The 16,734-nt window shown below is 35.7% G+C and overlaps 1 protein-coding gene across 2 annotated transcripts in view; it reads left to right on the top strand.

The window, feature by feature from the left end:
* Window positions 1-16,734, top strand: part of DGKB (diacylglycerol kinase beta) — a 527,061-nt gene that overhangs the window by 493,273 nt on the left and 17,054 nt on the right. For both annotated transcript variants that reach the window (XM_016218863.2, XM_016218862.2), the window contains 2 exons: window positions 7,091-7,211; window positions 8,119-8,179. In XM_016218863.2, the coding sequence (XP_016074349.1) occupies window positions 7,091-7,211; window positions 8,119-8,179 (182 nt within the window). The remainder of the gene's footprint in view (window positions 1-7,090; window positions 7,212-8,118; window positions 8,180-16,734) is intronic.

Below are 16,734 nucleotides of genomic sequence, written 5' to 3'. Positions count from 1 at the left end.
GTCATATGTAAAGTAATCTGGCACTGCCCCCTAATAAATTGGATTTTAATTTAGGTGTGTGGGGGGTTTTTTTAATTGTTGAAATTGCTTAATTCTTAGGAGAATAAGGGTGGGTGATCTTCCTGTTAACTTCACCCCCTTAGCAGGCGTCAGTGTTAGGGTGCAGGTGCCCCTCTGGCAGCTCTTCAGAATTTGCTGACACCAGCCATCCTTCATGAGCACTTGCTTTGTTTAGGAACAGTGTTAATATGAGGAGCGACAAGTGAAGTAGCTTGGTTTATGGAAGAGGGCAGGAGAGGCTTGGTCTGTGAAAACATCCCTACACACACCAGTAGCTCATTCACACAGAAAGCAGGCCACCGCCTTTAGTCCCTGCACAAAGCTGGACTAGAAGAAACCGACTCAAGCACCCAGATGTGGCAGCGCTCAGGGTCCCTTAAGCTGCTTCCCTCTGAGCCTTGTGAATGAAATGCGTGTGTTTCTTGGGTTGTGTGTTCCCGGGGTGAAGATCACTTCTCAAGCGCACCATAACAAAGTGATTTGAAGGCCCTGAAACACTTTGGTCACAAGAAGGAAGGCTGTTGACAATATGCCACACTGTGATTTCTGGTCTTTACTTTTTTTGGATTCATTTAGGGAAGTTCAGAATTTTAGAATGAAAATACATAGTTAGAGTCAGCTCTAGCTGGTTGTTTTCAAAAACCAGATGGCATTCAAAGAGATGATCAAATCCATTCTTTAAAAGTCATTTTTAAAGGCAGGCATGTGATTCCGTTTTATATATATATATTCCGTATATGTACCTTAACCCCTTATCTTTTAGATTTCAACAGGAAATGGGATATTTCACACTGCTACGTTTTCCAAATAACTCTAGTTAATCCATTTTTGTACCAGACCATTTGGGATGGAAATTTTTCCAAAAAGTATTTCGCTTTTCTTAGCCTTCTTATAGAGATTCTTCAGAGTATGATTCATACATGATCTCAGTAGTCATTGTAAACGAGAATTTTATACTGTTTTTCAATTTGGTGACATCTGAAACTATTTAGTGGTAAGATAATTAGTGATACCATTTCAAGGTGTTACATATACATTTCTTTGTAATGTTTTTCTTTTTCATCATTGATAACATTTAATTGGTTAGTTCTTAGTATTGTCTGTATATACAGTTGCATGGAATTTTTAATCAGGAATACCTAGTTGGAAAACCAGATTTTCAGCTATATGTGAAGACTTGGATAAGTAACATAGTTTTCTAATCAATAAAATGAGGGGACTAACACCAGCCTTAAATGATGGTTATAATTCTTAAATGGAAAAATGCCTATAAGTGCCTGAACAGAGAACTGCCCATAGAAAGCATATAGTGTGTATCCATACATATATATGTATATACATGTATATACATATATGTGTGTATATATGCATATATGTGTGTGTGTGTATATATATATATATATATATATATATATATGTATGTATGTATATCCCCTTTCCATTTTCTTGATATACCTGTAATTGCATAATATCTTTCCTAAGGTGTTAAAAGTCTGCTTTAATATTTGCACATGTGTACCGGGAAACACAGAGGCCATATCAATAAAATTTTGCTTTAGCTCTCTCCACTCACCCCCTCTTCTAATTGCATTTTCTCAGGTATGGAGGTCTGGGAAAACAACTATTTATGCTTGTGAGAAACAATCCAAATCAATGGGCAATAAATGGACATGTCGAGGAAGAATTCTTGAAGTATTTGCTTTGACGGATGGATTTCATGTATACATTGGCCTTTTAAAAGTTTATTCTGGATCCTCACGCATGTTGCCGAGGTTGCTAGGTAAATAAAGCACCACTGGAAGACACAGAGTCTACCCACACTCGAAGGCACAACACACAGTCTACCCACTCTCAAAGGTACACCTCCATGGCTGGCTCGGGCTCACCCTGGCCAACTGAGGACTCACTAGATGATGATCTAATTAGCTATGTATAGTGATTTCAACATGTCCCTGCTGAGCCAAAGGGTGTGCCCCAGGGCATGGCCTCCCACAGTGTTGTGGCCGGTTGCAGGACACCAGGCACAAAGGAGTGCGCCCTGCCCCTCACTTCAGTACACACTATATTCTATGAAATGCTCCAGCCCACATGCAGTCTGTGTGTGTAAGGCATCCTCTCCTGTCCCTCACATATGGCAGTCTGAAACAATTACATAATGAGACTTATTAACAGGGCATAACTGTCAAAATGATGAGATTAAGCTATGAACAAACACTGCCCACTTAGTAGCTGTGCCGCTCCTGTGCTCTGGAATCTACCTCACCCCTGACTTTCGGGTCTTTACAGTCCGACCCCCGGTCACTGTGGAACAAAGCGATGCAGCACTGACGACATTCAGGAAAGATTTACAAAGTCAAAGGCAAGTTAAACTCTAAGGAAGGGCTTCTTAACCGTTTGTGCTGTAGTCCTTTCTGCAAGTCTACAGACTCTTCTCAGGCTCTTCTCAGAGCAATGTTTTAAAACTCATAAAAATATATACAGGCTAACAAAGTTTTACAGGTTAAAAATACCAATTATATTGAAATGCTGTTAAAATTTTGATTTAGTAATATGTGAGCTTCTTTTTTAATAAGTTAATTTTAAAAATCTAACAGAGGATCAATAAGTATGAAGATGTAAAAGTAATAATTAGTATAAATAGCATTTTGAAACACTCCAACAACTGTAATGTGATAAGGCCACAATTTTCAACCAGTGTGCTGAAATTTGTAAAACATGCAATACCTGACTATTTAGTCAAGGGCACTGACCTCTTTTCCCTTAGATTGTCAAAAAAAGAAAAATGACAACAGCCAACATAACAATAGCCTTCGGTGTGACTGCCCTGTCTTGAACCAAAATACACAGGTCATATACTAGGGCGGCATCTTATTGGTCACATCGCATAATGAAGTTGTGCCTGATTGGTTAATTCTTGGTACCAGAAATCTTTATATACAAGTATTGGCACCTGATTTTTTAAAAAGTCACTTAGAAGCAAAAAGGGTAGGTAATTACTATTATTATTATTATTATTATTATTGTTTGTAAATCAGTCAAAATTACCTGTTTTTTTGTTTGTGATGGTGGTAAGTTTGTTGTTGGTTTTTGTCAGATCAGCAAAAAGTATAATATATTTTTTGGTGTACCACAGAATTTTATTAATTAGTTGATGTGTGCCATGAGATGAAAAAGGTTGAAAATCGCTATGATAAGAAAATATCTGATATCTGTCAGTGGCAAAGTCACAGGTATTTTTACTACAACTATGATTTCTTCCCTAAATTTGTACTTGAAAGAAGTACTTATCTTCAATTATATATTAGTGTAAATAAAATGGTGTTTTTCTGCATTCAGAGTCACTGACCCAGTGTTGAAAATCTTGCTCTAATGTCATCCAGTTTGGGTTGTTTCACTAAGTTTCTTTCTTCTGAAGCACTTATTATAGACCTTTTTATTTTAAATATGAAAATACCAAATTTGACAGATTCTCTTGCCTCCGTTACTCCATGGAGCATTGGGAAAGACATGTCAGTTCTTTCAGAAATGCACTGTTTCTCCCAAAACAAAAGCAGTATCTTCCTCTGGATAGACAAACACTTCAGAATATCAAGATGTAGGATTTCTCAATACTTGGTAGGTGACTCACACAGGTCATCTGACTCACCTGGATGTTCAGGTCTGGATGCAACTTTTGCTTTCCTACCTATACTCTACTTCTTTTTCTCACACTCAAGGAAGCCAACCAGGATGCAATGGCTGAGCTGAATGTTGAACGTTAAGCTGCTCTAGTTCTTTTTATCATAAAGCTTATGGACACATGGGTATTTCATTATTAATAACAAACTGATTGTGAGATACCTCACTGCACACGATTGTGGTGGAACTGCATGGTTGAGAACAGTGTTCTACACAGAGATACATGCACTGAGGAATTGGGACTTTTAGGCCACCCTAATGCCATTTACCAACTCTAGGGGCAATGCTAAAGTGAAATCCTCATTGGCCTGGAAGAGTTAATGTTCTCTTAAGCAGAGCTTGGCACTTTTTCTCTAAAGGTCCATATAGTCACTGTTTTAGGCTTTGTGGGCCATATGGTCTCTGTTGCAACTACTCCGCTATTGTAGTGTGAAAGCAAACATAGACAAAACCTAAACGAATGAGTGTGGCTGTGTTCCAGTAAAAACTAATTTATGAACACTGAAATTTGAATTTTATATAATCTTCAGATGTCACAATATATTATTCTTTGAAAAAATTTTCTACTTTGTAAGCATATAAAGACCATCTTTAACTAACAAGCCATGTAAAAATAGGCAGTGGGCCAGATTTTATTCATGGGCTGTAGTTAGCTACTCTTACTCTTAAGTATAAAATCAGTAGCCAGGTAGCAAACCAATTAAATAGGTTCATCTGGTTGGTCATTACTTCCCAAGGGGTCTTGCACTTCAAATAAAACTTAGCTAAAACATGAAGTGAGAAAGTCTTTGATATTTTTAGATATTACTGCATATAGAAATAGAGTTCAAAGTTATATAGACAGAAACTATCTTAGTCTGAAATCAATCAGGGCCCCTGATCTCAAAAACAATATGTAAGAGGCATCAGTTGTACACAGACACTGCAGGCTGTTGTATCAAAAACTGTGAAAGTGTTATGGGAGCAAATTTGTGCAGCACAAATTTAGAGTTTGTTTTTATTTTTTTCTGAGCACCTAATTAAAAGGAATATGTATTTATTTACCTTTGCCAGAGTTAGTAAATATTCTACCCTTTCTATGCAGTTCTTTGTGTTAGCAAGAACATGAAAGTTTGAAAGCATCAGTCTTCTAAATCCACCAGAAATACATCATTAATGATTATTAATGGTTGAATTGAATATCAGGGCATTTTTGCCAGGAGAAATAGAAAGACAAATTAAAAGAAAGAAAAAAATTAGGAAGAGAGTGGTAGACAGTAGCAATATGGTGTGGGTGTAGAAAATCCCTGTGATTCATGGAAAAGTTAGGGCTCACAGATTAACTCTGTTGTGAGAAAGTGTTTCATTTCTTGTAGAATAGTTCTTATCAACCAGATCACTACAAATTAGCATGCAATTTCACCTGCTCACAAATCGGGCAGTGCAAAATGTATAATACAATACATGAACTTCAATCTTCTTGTTGTGGTGGTTGTTTTATAGATGTCACCAGGCACACATCTGTGGCTTTTGTGCTTGCCACAGTGTAGTTTTCTGGTTGACGTATCTAAGAAATGCTGTATTAACACCCAGGCTATAGAGCCAAGCACATTTTAGTGCCGGCTACAGCTGAAAGAATATGTTTCCATTTCTTGTCCATCTGTTCTTGGCAATATAAATTTAAACTAGAAACAGAATAAGTTTCATGAGAAATAAGTCTACATAGGGTTTAGAACAGCAAGGTGAATGCTCTAAATTATTATGACTTGTTAACATTTGACTTTGTGGTTAAAAGGTTGTTTTTACTTAGAGAAATCTAATATTGCAGCTGTAGCTTAAAGTTTAAAAATATAAATTTTACTTGAAAAAATACTTGGTCAGACTTTCTATTTCAAAGGTTTATATTAAATTTGCCAGTGATCATGGGCCTAACAAACTTTGGGATTTCAAAATGCTATTTGCCACACACTTGAATGACCCTGAAAATGTATCATCTCCATCTCTGAATTCCATGCTAAAACTGATTAGCAGAGAATGAAGATTTTCCCTACAAAATGGAGTCCAGATGAAACATATTTGCCTGTTTTCCTTCAAGAGCTTCAACTATCACCATTACAAGATTACCTCGTGTAATCGTCAGACCTGCCCAATCTGACACAACCTCCAGCTTTTTTCGCTACTAAAGCAATATTAAACTACTTATTTACATTTGAAAATTCATGAGAATATTAAAAGACCATATATGTGCATCTAGGATTTTACCTCCAAGTCCAAGTTCAAGCATTCTGAGCTCAGTAGGTAAGCTCACGGGCTGCGTGTAGAGCTGGGTCCTATGGGATTCTACTGACGCGAGTGCGAACTTTGCTTTTCTGGCTCAGTAAAAAAGTCCCTCCCATCTCCCTTCCTACGAAAGAAACATTTCTCTAATTTTTCAAGGTTTTCTTTTTTATATGGCTGATTTATCAAAAATAGCAAAGTGGTTAATGCGTCAAAGTGGTTGGGTTCAAACTCTGGCTCTGTCGCTTCCTAGGTATGTGGATATGAATAAATTAGTTAACTCCTGTAATTCTCAGCTTCTGTGTCTATAAATGGGAATAATCATATTTGTCTTCAAATGGCTTTCAGGTGGAGCAAACAAGATAATATATATAGAAAGTCCAGTGACAGGCACTTTGTAATGCTCAAAGGCAATGCTTATTACTATCCACCTCTTTCTCCTGTCCTCTGTTAACAAAAATGATTGTACTGTGCTAATTATCTAGTCTACTTCCAAACAGTATTTCCATTGTGTATTCCTATCATCAGGAAAACATTTCACGAAATTAATATTGTTTCTTGAACTTATGCGTGGAGTTACATATGACTCTGTACAAGTCACTCAGTGACTTAGAGGCTCAGCCTTCTCTCTAAAATGAGAACTTTAATTGCATGATCTCTTAGGTCTTTCGTTGGAGTGATTTAACAAAATCTTATTTGACAGCGTATTCTCATACTTTATTTATAGTGCTGAAATGTGTGTTTGCTGCCAAGTGTCTGATGTGGGATGTATAATGTTCTACATATACATGTGGAATAACATTAAGTTTGTTGATGTTAAAAACTACTGGTATATTTTTTGGCATTATTTGGCTCACGATCCATTCTTCCCATTTTGTTTTAGAGTAAGCTGACAGCAAATCTTTTCCCACAGCACCTCAAGGTTTAGTTAAACTGAGAATTTCATAAATAGGCCATCTTTTCATTACTTTCAGTATCCAAGACAGAGAAGCTTTCTTTGGAAGTAGCTTTTATTTTTTAACTCAGTGTCTAATGCCACTTAATTGTACACATGTGCTTATGCACTATAACTTACAAGACTTCTGTTTCCTTTCAGATCTGAGTGACCAGTTGCTGGAGGTGGTTGGCTTGGAAGGAGCCATGGAGATGGGGCAAATATACACGGGACTGAAAAGTGCTGGGAGGCGGCTGGCCCAGTGCTCCTCTGTGGTCATCAGGTAGTTCTTTACAGTTGAAAAAAGGGGTTGACATGGCATAACTACAAACTAATTATAAGAATGCAAGGCTCTGATAGCAACATTTGTCTTATTTGTGCCTCAAGTTATCAATGATTAATACTGATACATTTCAAAATAATGAAAATTGGTTAGCTATTATTATCAGGTTCATTGGGATTAGTTATTCTCTTATTGAAACCATGGATTCAATTCTAACATACAAATTTCATCCCCTCCAATCTGGGTCACACTCAGTTTAGTTCACTGGAGCATCGAAGTAGCTGCTGGGCAAATTACCCAATGAAAACACTGTTAAAACATGATTAACTTAAATTCTTTCATGGACTAAAGTGCACCAGTTTTTCTATAAAATTAAATAATTAATCATCAGAATAATTAAGATTTTATATATGTTTTCAATTTCAACCTTGTCAAGAAATACTTTTTCCAAAATTTTACCTGTAGTAAAAAAGGTAAGGTGAAAGCATGGATTACAGTACAGATATAATTGGTGTTATTTATATGAAAGTGTTGATATTGGAAAATCCGAGGTATCAAACACTTTTTACCAGCTTTGCAGTGTGGGTTTGCATAAAAACAAGGAACCTCTTCTGGTTGTAGGAATTCTGATTTTCCCATCAAACATATACCCTATATATTGGGGGGACATCAGAGTCTTTGTTTATATCACCACATTTACCAGAAACTCAACATCCCTGTGATCAACGTGCATTTCAGGATATTCATTAATAAGCAAGAGTTGAAGTCCCTTTTAAAACTGATAATTTTAGGGCCCAGCTATTAACATATTCACATTTCCTGGTCTCATCATCTTGTATCTTACATATGTAGTTCTGTTAGGTAAAGTATTTCAGTGTTTTACCTAAAATAAAATATTTTCTTCCAGGACTAGCAAGTCTTTGCCAATGCAGATCGATGGGGAACCATGGATGCAGACCCCATGCACAGTGAGTAGAGTAGCTGAAATTCTACGTCACTTTCATTTTTGCTTACTAAGTATTATATACTCCTATAACTAACTAATCCCATACTTCTACAACTAAATAATCATAATATCTAAGCTTTGGACCTATCACCATTTACCCTTTTTTCCCTTATTTATGTTACAGAGCCATTGCATTGAGGTTTTAGGCATTATATGCCCTTGACAGTGATTTATCTTCGGAATGTTTGTGTTAGCCTAAGTAAACCTTTAAATACCACAGACCAATTATACACTCTAGAATGAAACAAAGCTGATAAAGTTTCTCTTAACTTTTTTTGTACTTATTTCAGAATAGTTTATGAGGAAATTATATATGAGACCTCCAGAAAAAAGTCTCCCATCTGTCCTTTTGCCTCCATTTGGGGATTTGAGGGCTTCCTTCTCTATAGAAAAACTCCCCCTATAGTTTTCTTCATAATGAGATATGATTTGTCAGATATTTATACCCCTAAATTTCTATTTTCATTTGTATAATGAATATTTTATTATATTTCAAAAATATGCTAGGCACTGCTGTTGGCACTAAGAATAGGAACATGATCATGATCCATAATAGAACAATGAAATAATAAAACAGGGAATAGACCATGACCAATAATATAATTATCTTCAAGGAACTTACTTCTGATAGTAGGACATTAAATAAGTGTAAGTGGATATATAAGTATAACTTCCCATTACAAGAGGTTTGAAAAGAACAAGGCAGAATTAATGAAGAGGAACTGGGTGGAGTATTGAGGATACTACTTTATAGGTGGATCTTGGAGGCCTCTTTGAAAGAAGAGTGGAAGCTCAGTGTGTTAAAGAAACAGTAAGGAGGGTGTGACCAGAGCCTCTGGAGGTGGGGGAAAAGTGGTAAGAGGTAAAGTAAAAGATGAACAGGGGTCAGGTCATGTAGAAAAATGACTGTAAAGAGCGAGCATCTGATTCTAAGGGTAATAGGAAGCTATTGAAGGCTTTGAGCATCACCTGATTGATATGCTTTCAAGTTCACCTTGGCTCTACGTGGAGAATGGATTGTTCTGACCAGCAGCTGGGCGACAAGATCTATTAGAGTAGTCTGGGGCTGGACAAGGATAGTGACAGGCATTTGGATGGATCTGAGCTACATTCTGGAACTGAAACAGAAAGAGTTTGCTAATGAGTTCCCTTGGGGTGAGGGATAAGGGATGAGAGAAAGAGATGAATCAATGTTAGCTCTTACCTTAAGATTGGGCGCGAAACTGTTTCGAGAGTGATAGGAGAAGTCTTAATATTAGATTAGTATAAGCATTGTGCTAAGTGCTAGTATTACATGTATTTTTTTAATTGAGGTATAATCGCCATAACACGTTATTTTAGTACTTATTAAATATTTACACAAACTTTAAATAATGGTTATCACCATTTTTCAGATGGTGAAAACTGAGGCTTTGGAAGGTTAAATAACTTACTCAAGGTCAGATATGTTCCAGGATGGTAGTGGCTGTGGTAATAGCATTATTCTTGTCTTTCATAAAAGGTCACTTTTCATCAGCCTGGGTCCCAAGAGAATAAATGAAAGACAATGAAAACAAACACCTTCCATTAGTACTCAGTGTTATTTCAGACTCTTTTCAGGGAGAAGGGGAATTTAGTTTTTATGCTGTGTTTTAAATCATGAAAGATTAATGGCAATAATATCTGACATTCATTAAGCTTTTAGTTTGTGCCGTGTACAGTTTGAGACACCTGACCTATATTGACACATTCAATTCACAAAAACTTAGGATTGGCTTCATTTAATGGATAAAGCAACTGAGGCATAATAATAAATTAAGGTTAAATAATTTGCCTGATTCCACAAATATAATAAGTGGCAGAGTAGAAATTGAAACAGAGGTGGCCTGGCTCCACTGTCCCACTCTTCTTGGCTACTCCCCACTGTGGACCTCAACCTGAAAAGGCCCCCGTTCATCCTTGTGACAACACCCCTCCAGAGTGACCTTCGGTAAATCACTTGCTGCTTTGCTACAGCTTTTAAATCTCTACATCTATTAAAATCTAATTAATGTTTTAGAATAATTTTAGCTTAGTTGACACAAGTACTTGTAATACATTTGTTGCTTGCTTTCAATTAGTAATTGGCCATTCATTTTGCCTATTAATTATCGTGATCTATACAATTGTTAAATTAATAACATTTTATATAACATATTTTATATAACACATTTAATTTTCTCTCCTTGTAAATGCCTTTATTCATATAAAACATTTATTACAGTCTACAGTGGGCCAAGAAGTGTACTAGACTATGTCTCATTATTATTTCACATTCTGGCATACTCTACTTTTCCTAGAACTGCATGGAGTTCTGAACTTTAAATTTGACTTCAACTGAAGAAAACGTTTAGTATTCTTAGCATTGGTATGGTTTAACTAAGAAGTGTTCTTTGCTTCAATTCAATAACACAGTGCTATTCTTATATGACATAAGAATTGGTAGAATGTTAAAATTATAATTTAAATATCCATAAGCTGATCTTTAATTTATGCAGGAATTGCTCTAGATATAATTTTAGAGCACAGAAGTTCTATTTTTCTTTAAGTGGAATATATAAAATGGAAAGGCAGGTGATAAGTGGGTCTTGATTCTTACATCAATTAATACTTTTTAAAAAATCAAAGTAACGTAAGTTTTGGAAATAGATGGCAGTGATGTTTGTACAGCAATGTGAATGTACTTAGTGGCATTGAACCCTTCCACCCCATCCTTGACCTCAAAAGTTCAGCCTAGGTACATCATAGCTTTATCAAAGAACTATGTTACATTGAAATTATTAGCTTATTGGGGTTCAACTTGGTGGTGTAGGAAGATTTTGAACACACCTTCTCCAGCAAAAACACTGAATGTGCACCTACATATGGAGCAGTTCTTCCTGAAAAAACACTGAGGGCTTATAGAACACCTTCTGCAAAAAAATAAGAGAGGGATCACATAAAGAAGGGTGGGAGATGTGGTAGCCAAGGGAACCTTACTGTGCAGTAAGGAGGGATATTACTGAGGGGCCTGTGTACAGATTCACATGCCCTAAGCCACAGTGATAAAACAGCAATTTAAACTGTAACCCTGAAACCTATATAATTTTATTAACCAATGTCACTCCAATTGGGAGAATGCAGGCTGGGTGGAGGGGACCAAAAGGGGGTATGGGGGAAATCTGTAATAGTGTCAACAATCTAAAAAGAAAGAAAGAAAATATGTTTGAAGTGTCAAGATAATATTAACTAGATCCTTTCTCATTTCTTTTAATAAATGTTTATGAATAAATAAGTAAAAACATAAAACTCCTAGAAAAAAACATAGACAGTAATCTCTTTCACATGGGTCTTAGCAATTATTTTGGCAGTCATCTTGCGCAAGGGTAACAAAAGTAAAAATTAAAAATTTACTACATCAAACTAAAAAGATTTTGTACAGTGAAGGAAATCATCAACAAAATAAAAGGACAACCCACTGAATAAGAGAAGATATTTGCTAATGATATAGTCAATAAAGGATTAATATCAAAATATATAAACAAATCATACTACTCAACATCAAACAAGCAGTCTGATTTAAAAATGGGCAGAAGGCCTGAACAGACATTTCTCCACAGAAGACATACTGATAGCCAATAGATATGAAAAGAAGCTCAACATTACTAAACAGGGAAATGCGAATCAAACCCACAATGAGATATCACTGCACACTGTCAAAATGGCTATTATCAAAAGTCAACAAATACCAAGTCTGGTGAAGATGTGGAGAAAAGGGAGCCCTTTGTAGCCACTATGGAAAACAGTATGGATGAAGGTTCCTCAAAACAACTAAAACTAGAATTACCATATAACCCAACAGGTCCACTTCTAAATATTTATCTGAAGAAAACAAAAACACTAATTTAAAAAGATGTATGCATCCCTCTGTTTATTGCATCATAATTTACAATAGCCAATATATGGAAACAACTTAGGTGTTCACTGATAGATGGATAAAGATGTGGGATATCTATACATATAACTCAGCAATAAAATGGAATATTGCTCAGCAACAAAGAGAAATGAAATCTTGCCATTTATGACAACATGGATGGACCTAGAGAGTATTATGCTAAATGAAATAAATCAGACAGAGAAAGACAAATACCATATGATTTCACTTATATGTGGAATCTAAAAAACAAGCAAAGTGTACAGGATGTAAAATAAGGCACAGGATGTAATTTACAGCACAATGAATGAATATAGTCAAAAATATTACAATAACATTGTACGGTGACAGTTTCTAGACTTATGGTGATCATATCACAAGGTATATAAATGTTAAATCACTACGTTGTACACCTGAAACTAATATAGTATTGTATGTCAGCTATACTTCACTAAAAATAAATTTTAAAAAAGTGCTTTTGAACTTATCTGTCTCGCTCTTGGTAGACATAAACTCATGAGTCAGGCACCATGATTTTGGTTGTCTGTATATCCCCAGAGCATGGCACTCTGCTTTGCACACCATTAGGCTGCCACTACCAAATGCATTTTGAATTTGTGGGTTTCTCAAATATATTTGAGGTAGTATAACAATTTTAATAAATGCTTTTTATTAAATCTCTTTTTACTGAACATAATGTAGGTTGGCTAGCAATTCATTCACATATTTTTTATATATAAATGCATGTCAAAGTTATTTTGAGTTAGGTTTTTTTATTACAAATTCAAAACATAGAATTTGAATGCATTGGAGAAGAAATACTTTCACAGCCTTAAAAGATTTAAGCTTTATGTTTAAACTTCTGTGGGCCATTTCCCTCTGCATTATCAACTACAGGATGAGGCAAAAGTAGGTTTACAGTTGTGAATACATGAAACAGAGTTTGTTCTTGTATTATTATTGATTGATTATTGTATTTTTCATATGAACAACTGTAAACCTACTTTTGCCCCCCTGTATATATTCATTTTATACACTATATAATCTACATTCTGTTGATACTTTGAAATATAGTCATATATTAGTTATTACTTGTGAGACTCTTATGAAAAGTAATGCGAAACAGGTTGTAATGCAATATCACTCTGGGTGCTTCGTCTTTAAGTAACACAGAGAGAATTCCTGAAACTTTCTTTTGTGTGATAGAGGATGGGAAGTCACAAACAGATCATAAGGTAACTGGTGAAATGACTACAAGTAAAACGTGAAGACTCATCAAAGTTACAGCTGAAGTGAAGGCAACTTCTGGAAAGCATTTACATGTGTTTTACCTTTTTTATACCTTCCTTAGTATAATACCTCTTGGGACCCTGAACCCATTTGTCCGCTCTTGGCTTCCGGTGTTAAATACCTTCAACATGCAACTGTGGTCTGGCCTGGTACTGAGCCAATCCCTGCCAAGCCTGGTTGTCTTGCTGCATTATGCTTGATCCCTGGCATTTCAATGACAGATATTTCATTCCGTGCCCTAAGAGCACCACCTCCTGCTGTACCCATTTCCACTGTGCGGGCCATTTTCTAAGATGTTATTTTCTGACTTGAATGCCAGGTTCCTTTCTTGGCACTAGCATTTTCTGGACTCAGACTTTGGCTACTTGCTTAGTATTTGCTTGCACCCTCTCCTGCGAAGACTGGATCTTTTTCCCATTGCCCTAAGACACTACTGTTATGTCGAGTTTAACTTCATTTTGACACTTATTTTTGCACAGAGAATATTTCCAGAACAGCTTTAAAATACAAACTCTTTAAAAAGAGGAATAGTGTTCTGAAACCTATTAAATTTTTATTTATGTCTTTGTTGTTATTGTGTTTAAAATAATCATAAACTTAAAGTATAAGTTAATCTTGAATCATTTGCTAAGTACAAATAAATCTCAGGCCATTAAGACAGAAAATGAAAAAAATATATAAATTTAAGTATTTCCAGGCCCAGATATTTAGTGTTATCTAAATGAAGGCTGAATTTTCAAGACATTGGTATGTCCTGGAGATATTTGGAGGAAACCATGGTAAGCATGCCTAGTATTTCTTGTTTACCATGTACCAGTTTCTGTTCTGTATATTCATATTTATTATTTATTTAATCCTTACAACCAAACCTAAGAGATCAGTAAAGTTATTATAATCCCCATATCATAAATTTTAAAGCATAACTAAATAAAAGCTGAAGCCTGGTAAGTTTAGCAACTTGCCCAAGGCTACTCAGTAAAAGGTAGAGCAAGCTAAGGAGCTCTAATGCCTTTTCTCTTAATTATGATGCTTTACTGCCTCACTCAGTCACTCCTCGGGCCTTTAGTGCATCTAATATTAGTAATCAATTATGACTCTATAATATAGTTTAGTTTTTAAGCTTATTTTTATATTTCTCTTTTTTGGAGGTAAAGACATGTCAAAAAGGGAAAGGTTGGTTGATTCCTGTAGCAAGGTATTATAAGGGAGCAACTTTTTTTTAGTATTTTAATTATAGTTTACATGAACTATTATTCTGCATTAGTTTCTGATGTACAGTGTAGTGGTTAGACAATCATACTTTACAGAGTAATCCCCCCACTATTTTCAGTACCTACTTGGCCCCATACATAGTTATGACAATATTATTGACTATATTTCCTATGCTGTAATTTACATCTCTGTGAGGATTCTGTAACTACCAATTTATACTTCTTAACCCCTTTACAATTTTCACCCATCCCCCAATTTCCCCTCCCTTCTGTCAACTCTCAGGCTATTCTTTGTATTTATAAGTCTGTTTCTTTTTTTGTTTGTTTTGTTTTATTTTTTAGATTCCACATATAAGTGAAATCATATGATATTTGTCTTTCTCTGTCAGATTTTTTTTTTAGCATATCTTATAGGTCCATCCATTATGTCACAAAAGGTAAGATTTCATTCTTTTTCATGGCTGAGTAGTATTCATTTGTGTGTATGTACCACAGCTTTTTTATCCACTACTCTATTGATGGGCACTTGTGTTGCTTCCAGATCTTGACTAATGTAAATAATGCTCCAGTGAACATGAGAACACATATATTCTTTCAAATTAGTGTTTTTGGTTTCTTTAAATATATTTCCAGAAGTGGAATCACTGAGTCATAAAGCAGTTCCATTTTAAATTTTTTGAGGGGCCTCCACATTGTTTTTCATAGCTGCTGCCCCAGGCTGCATCCGCACCAACAGTGCCCGAGGGTTCCCTTTCCTCCTTGACCTTGCCGACTCTCTGTTGATTTACTGGCAGCCATTCTGACAGGTGTGAGGTGGTAAGTCCCTGTGGTTTTGATTTGCATTTCTCTGATGATCGGTGATGATCAGAAGATCTGAATAGACATTTCTTCACAAAAGGCATACAGGTGGCCAAAAGACAGACATTTTTCTCTTTAATACATTATTGTCTGCTTCCCAGTATAGGCAAAGCCATCCACCACACAGCTACCAGGATTACTGCTGAATAACACAACAGTGATTGCCTTACTCCCTGAAGTCAAAATTCAAAGACTCCTCATTTCACACGGAATAAAGCTCAGAATCCTTGTCGTGGCATGAAATCATTCCACCAAGGCTGGCATCCACCTGCCATGGTACATAGAGACCACTTTCCAGAGGCTTTCTACTCACACTGCTTAATACTGTGCCTAACTGTCCCTTTCCCTGTTTTGTAGTTCAGAAATAGACTAATTCTTCTGGCCTTGAAGCCCCCTACCAGAAAATCTGTAGTTTGTTCCGGCAATTTCCTAAGACTAATGATTTCCAATTTTTTCATGTAATCTTACCTATAGTTTATTTTGATATACTTTTTTTTCTTTTATTCAGTTTGCCTGGATTAATTATAATATCCTGTTTATATATATATATATATATAAAGTTACTTCAAATCTTTCTGGAAGATGATGGGATATAAATACATATATACTAAAAATAAAATAAAATCCCTTCCTTCAATGCCAAGCTTAGCAGCAATTTCCTCATGAAGACTTTTTAACTCCCCATCTGTCTGAAATATTTGCCTGATCCTTTGTACTCCTGTGACTCTCTGCTGTTTTTTCTTAATGGCAGCCCAATGCATGGCCCTGTATTTCAGCTATGCATGTATTTCTCCAACTCTTCCTCCTTAATTGTAAGCATTTTAAGATTCATTCTTAATTCCCCTTCATACCTCTCATAGTGTCTTTTACATAATATGGTTTCTGATGAGAAATCCACAGTCATTTGAATCATTGCTCCACAATATGTAATGCATCGTTTATCTCAAGCTGCTGTCAAGAATTTTTTCTTTGTCTTTAGTTTTCAGTCATTTGGTTTTGATGAGTCTGGGCATGGATTTCCTTGAGCTTATTCTGTTTTAGGTTCTCCGAGCTTCATGAATATGTTGGTTTATGTCTTGCCAAATTGTGAAGTTTTCAGACATTATTTCTTCAACTATTTTTTAAGCACCATGCTCTTTCTCCTAAAATTCTGATGATGTTGTAGATTCTTTTTTTTAAAATATATTTTTATTGATTTCAGAGAGAGGAAAGGAGAGGGAGAGAGAG

The sequence above is a fragment of the Miniopterus natalensis genome, chromosome 10 (genome assembly GCF_054644295.1).
Source record: "Miniopterus natalensis isolate mMinNat1 chromosome 10, mMinNat1.hap1, whole genome shotgun sequence".
Lineage (NCBI taxonomy): Eukaryota > Metazoa > Chordata > Mammalia > Chiroptera > Miniopteridae > Miniopterus > Miniopterus natalensis.
The sequence above is the reverse complement of the archived record's forward strand: the minus strand, read 5'-3'. Positions and strand labels throughout refer to the sequence as shown.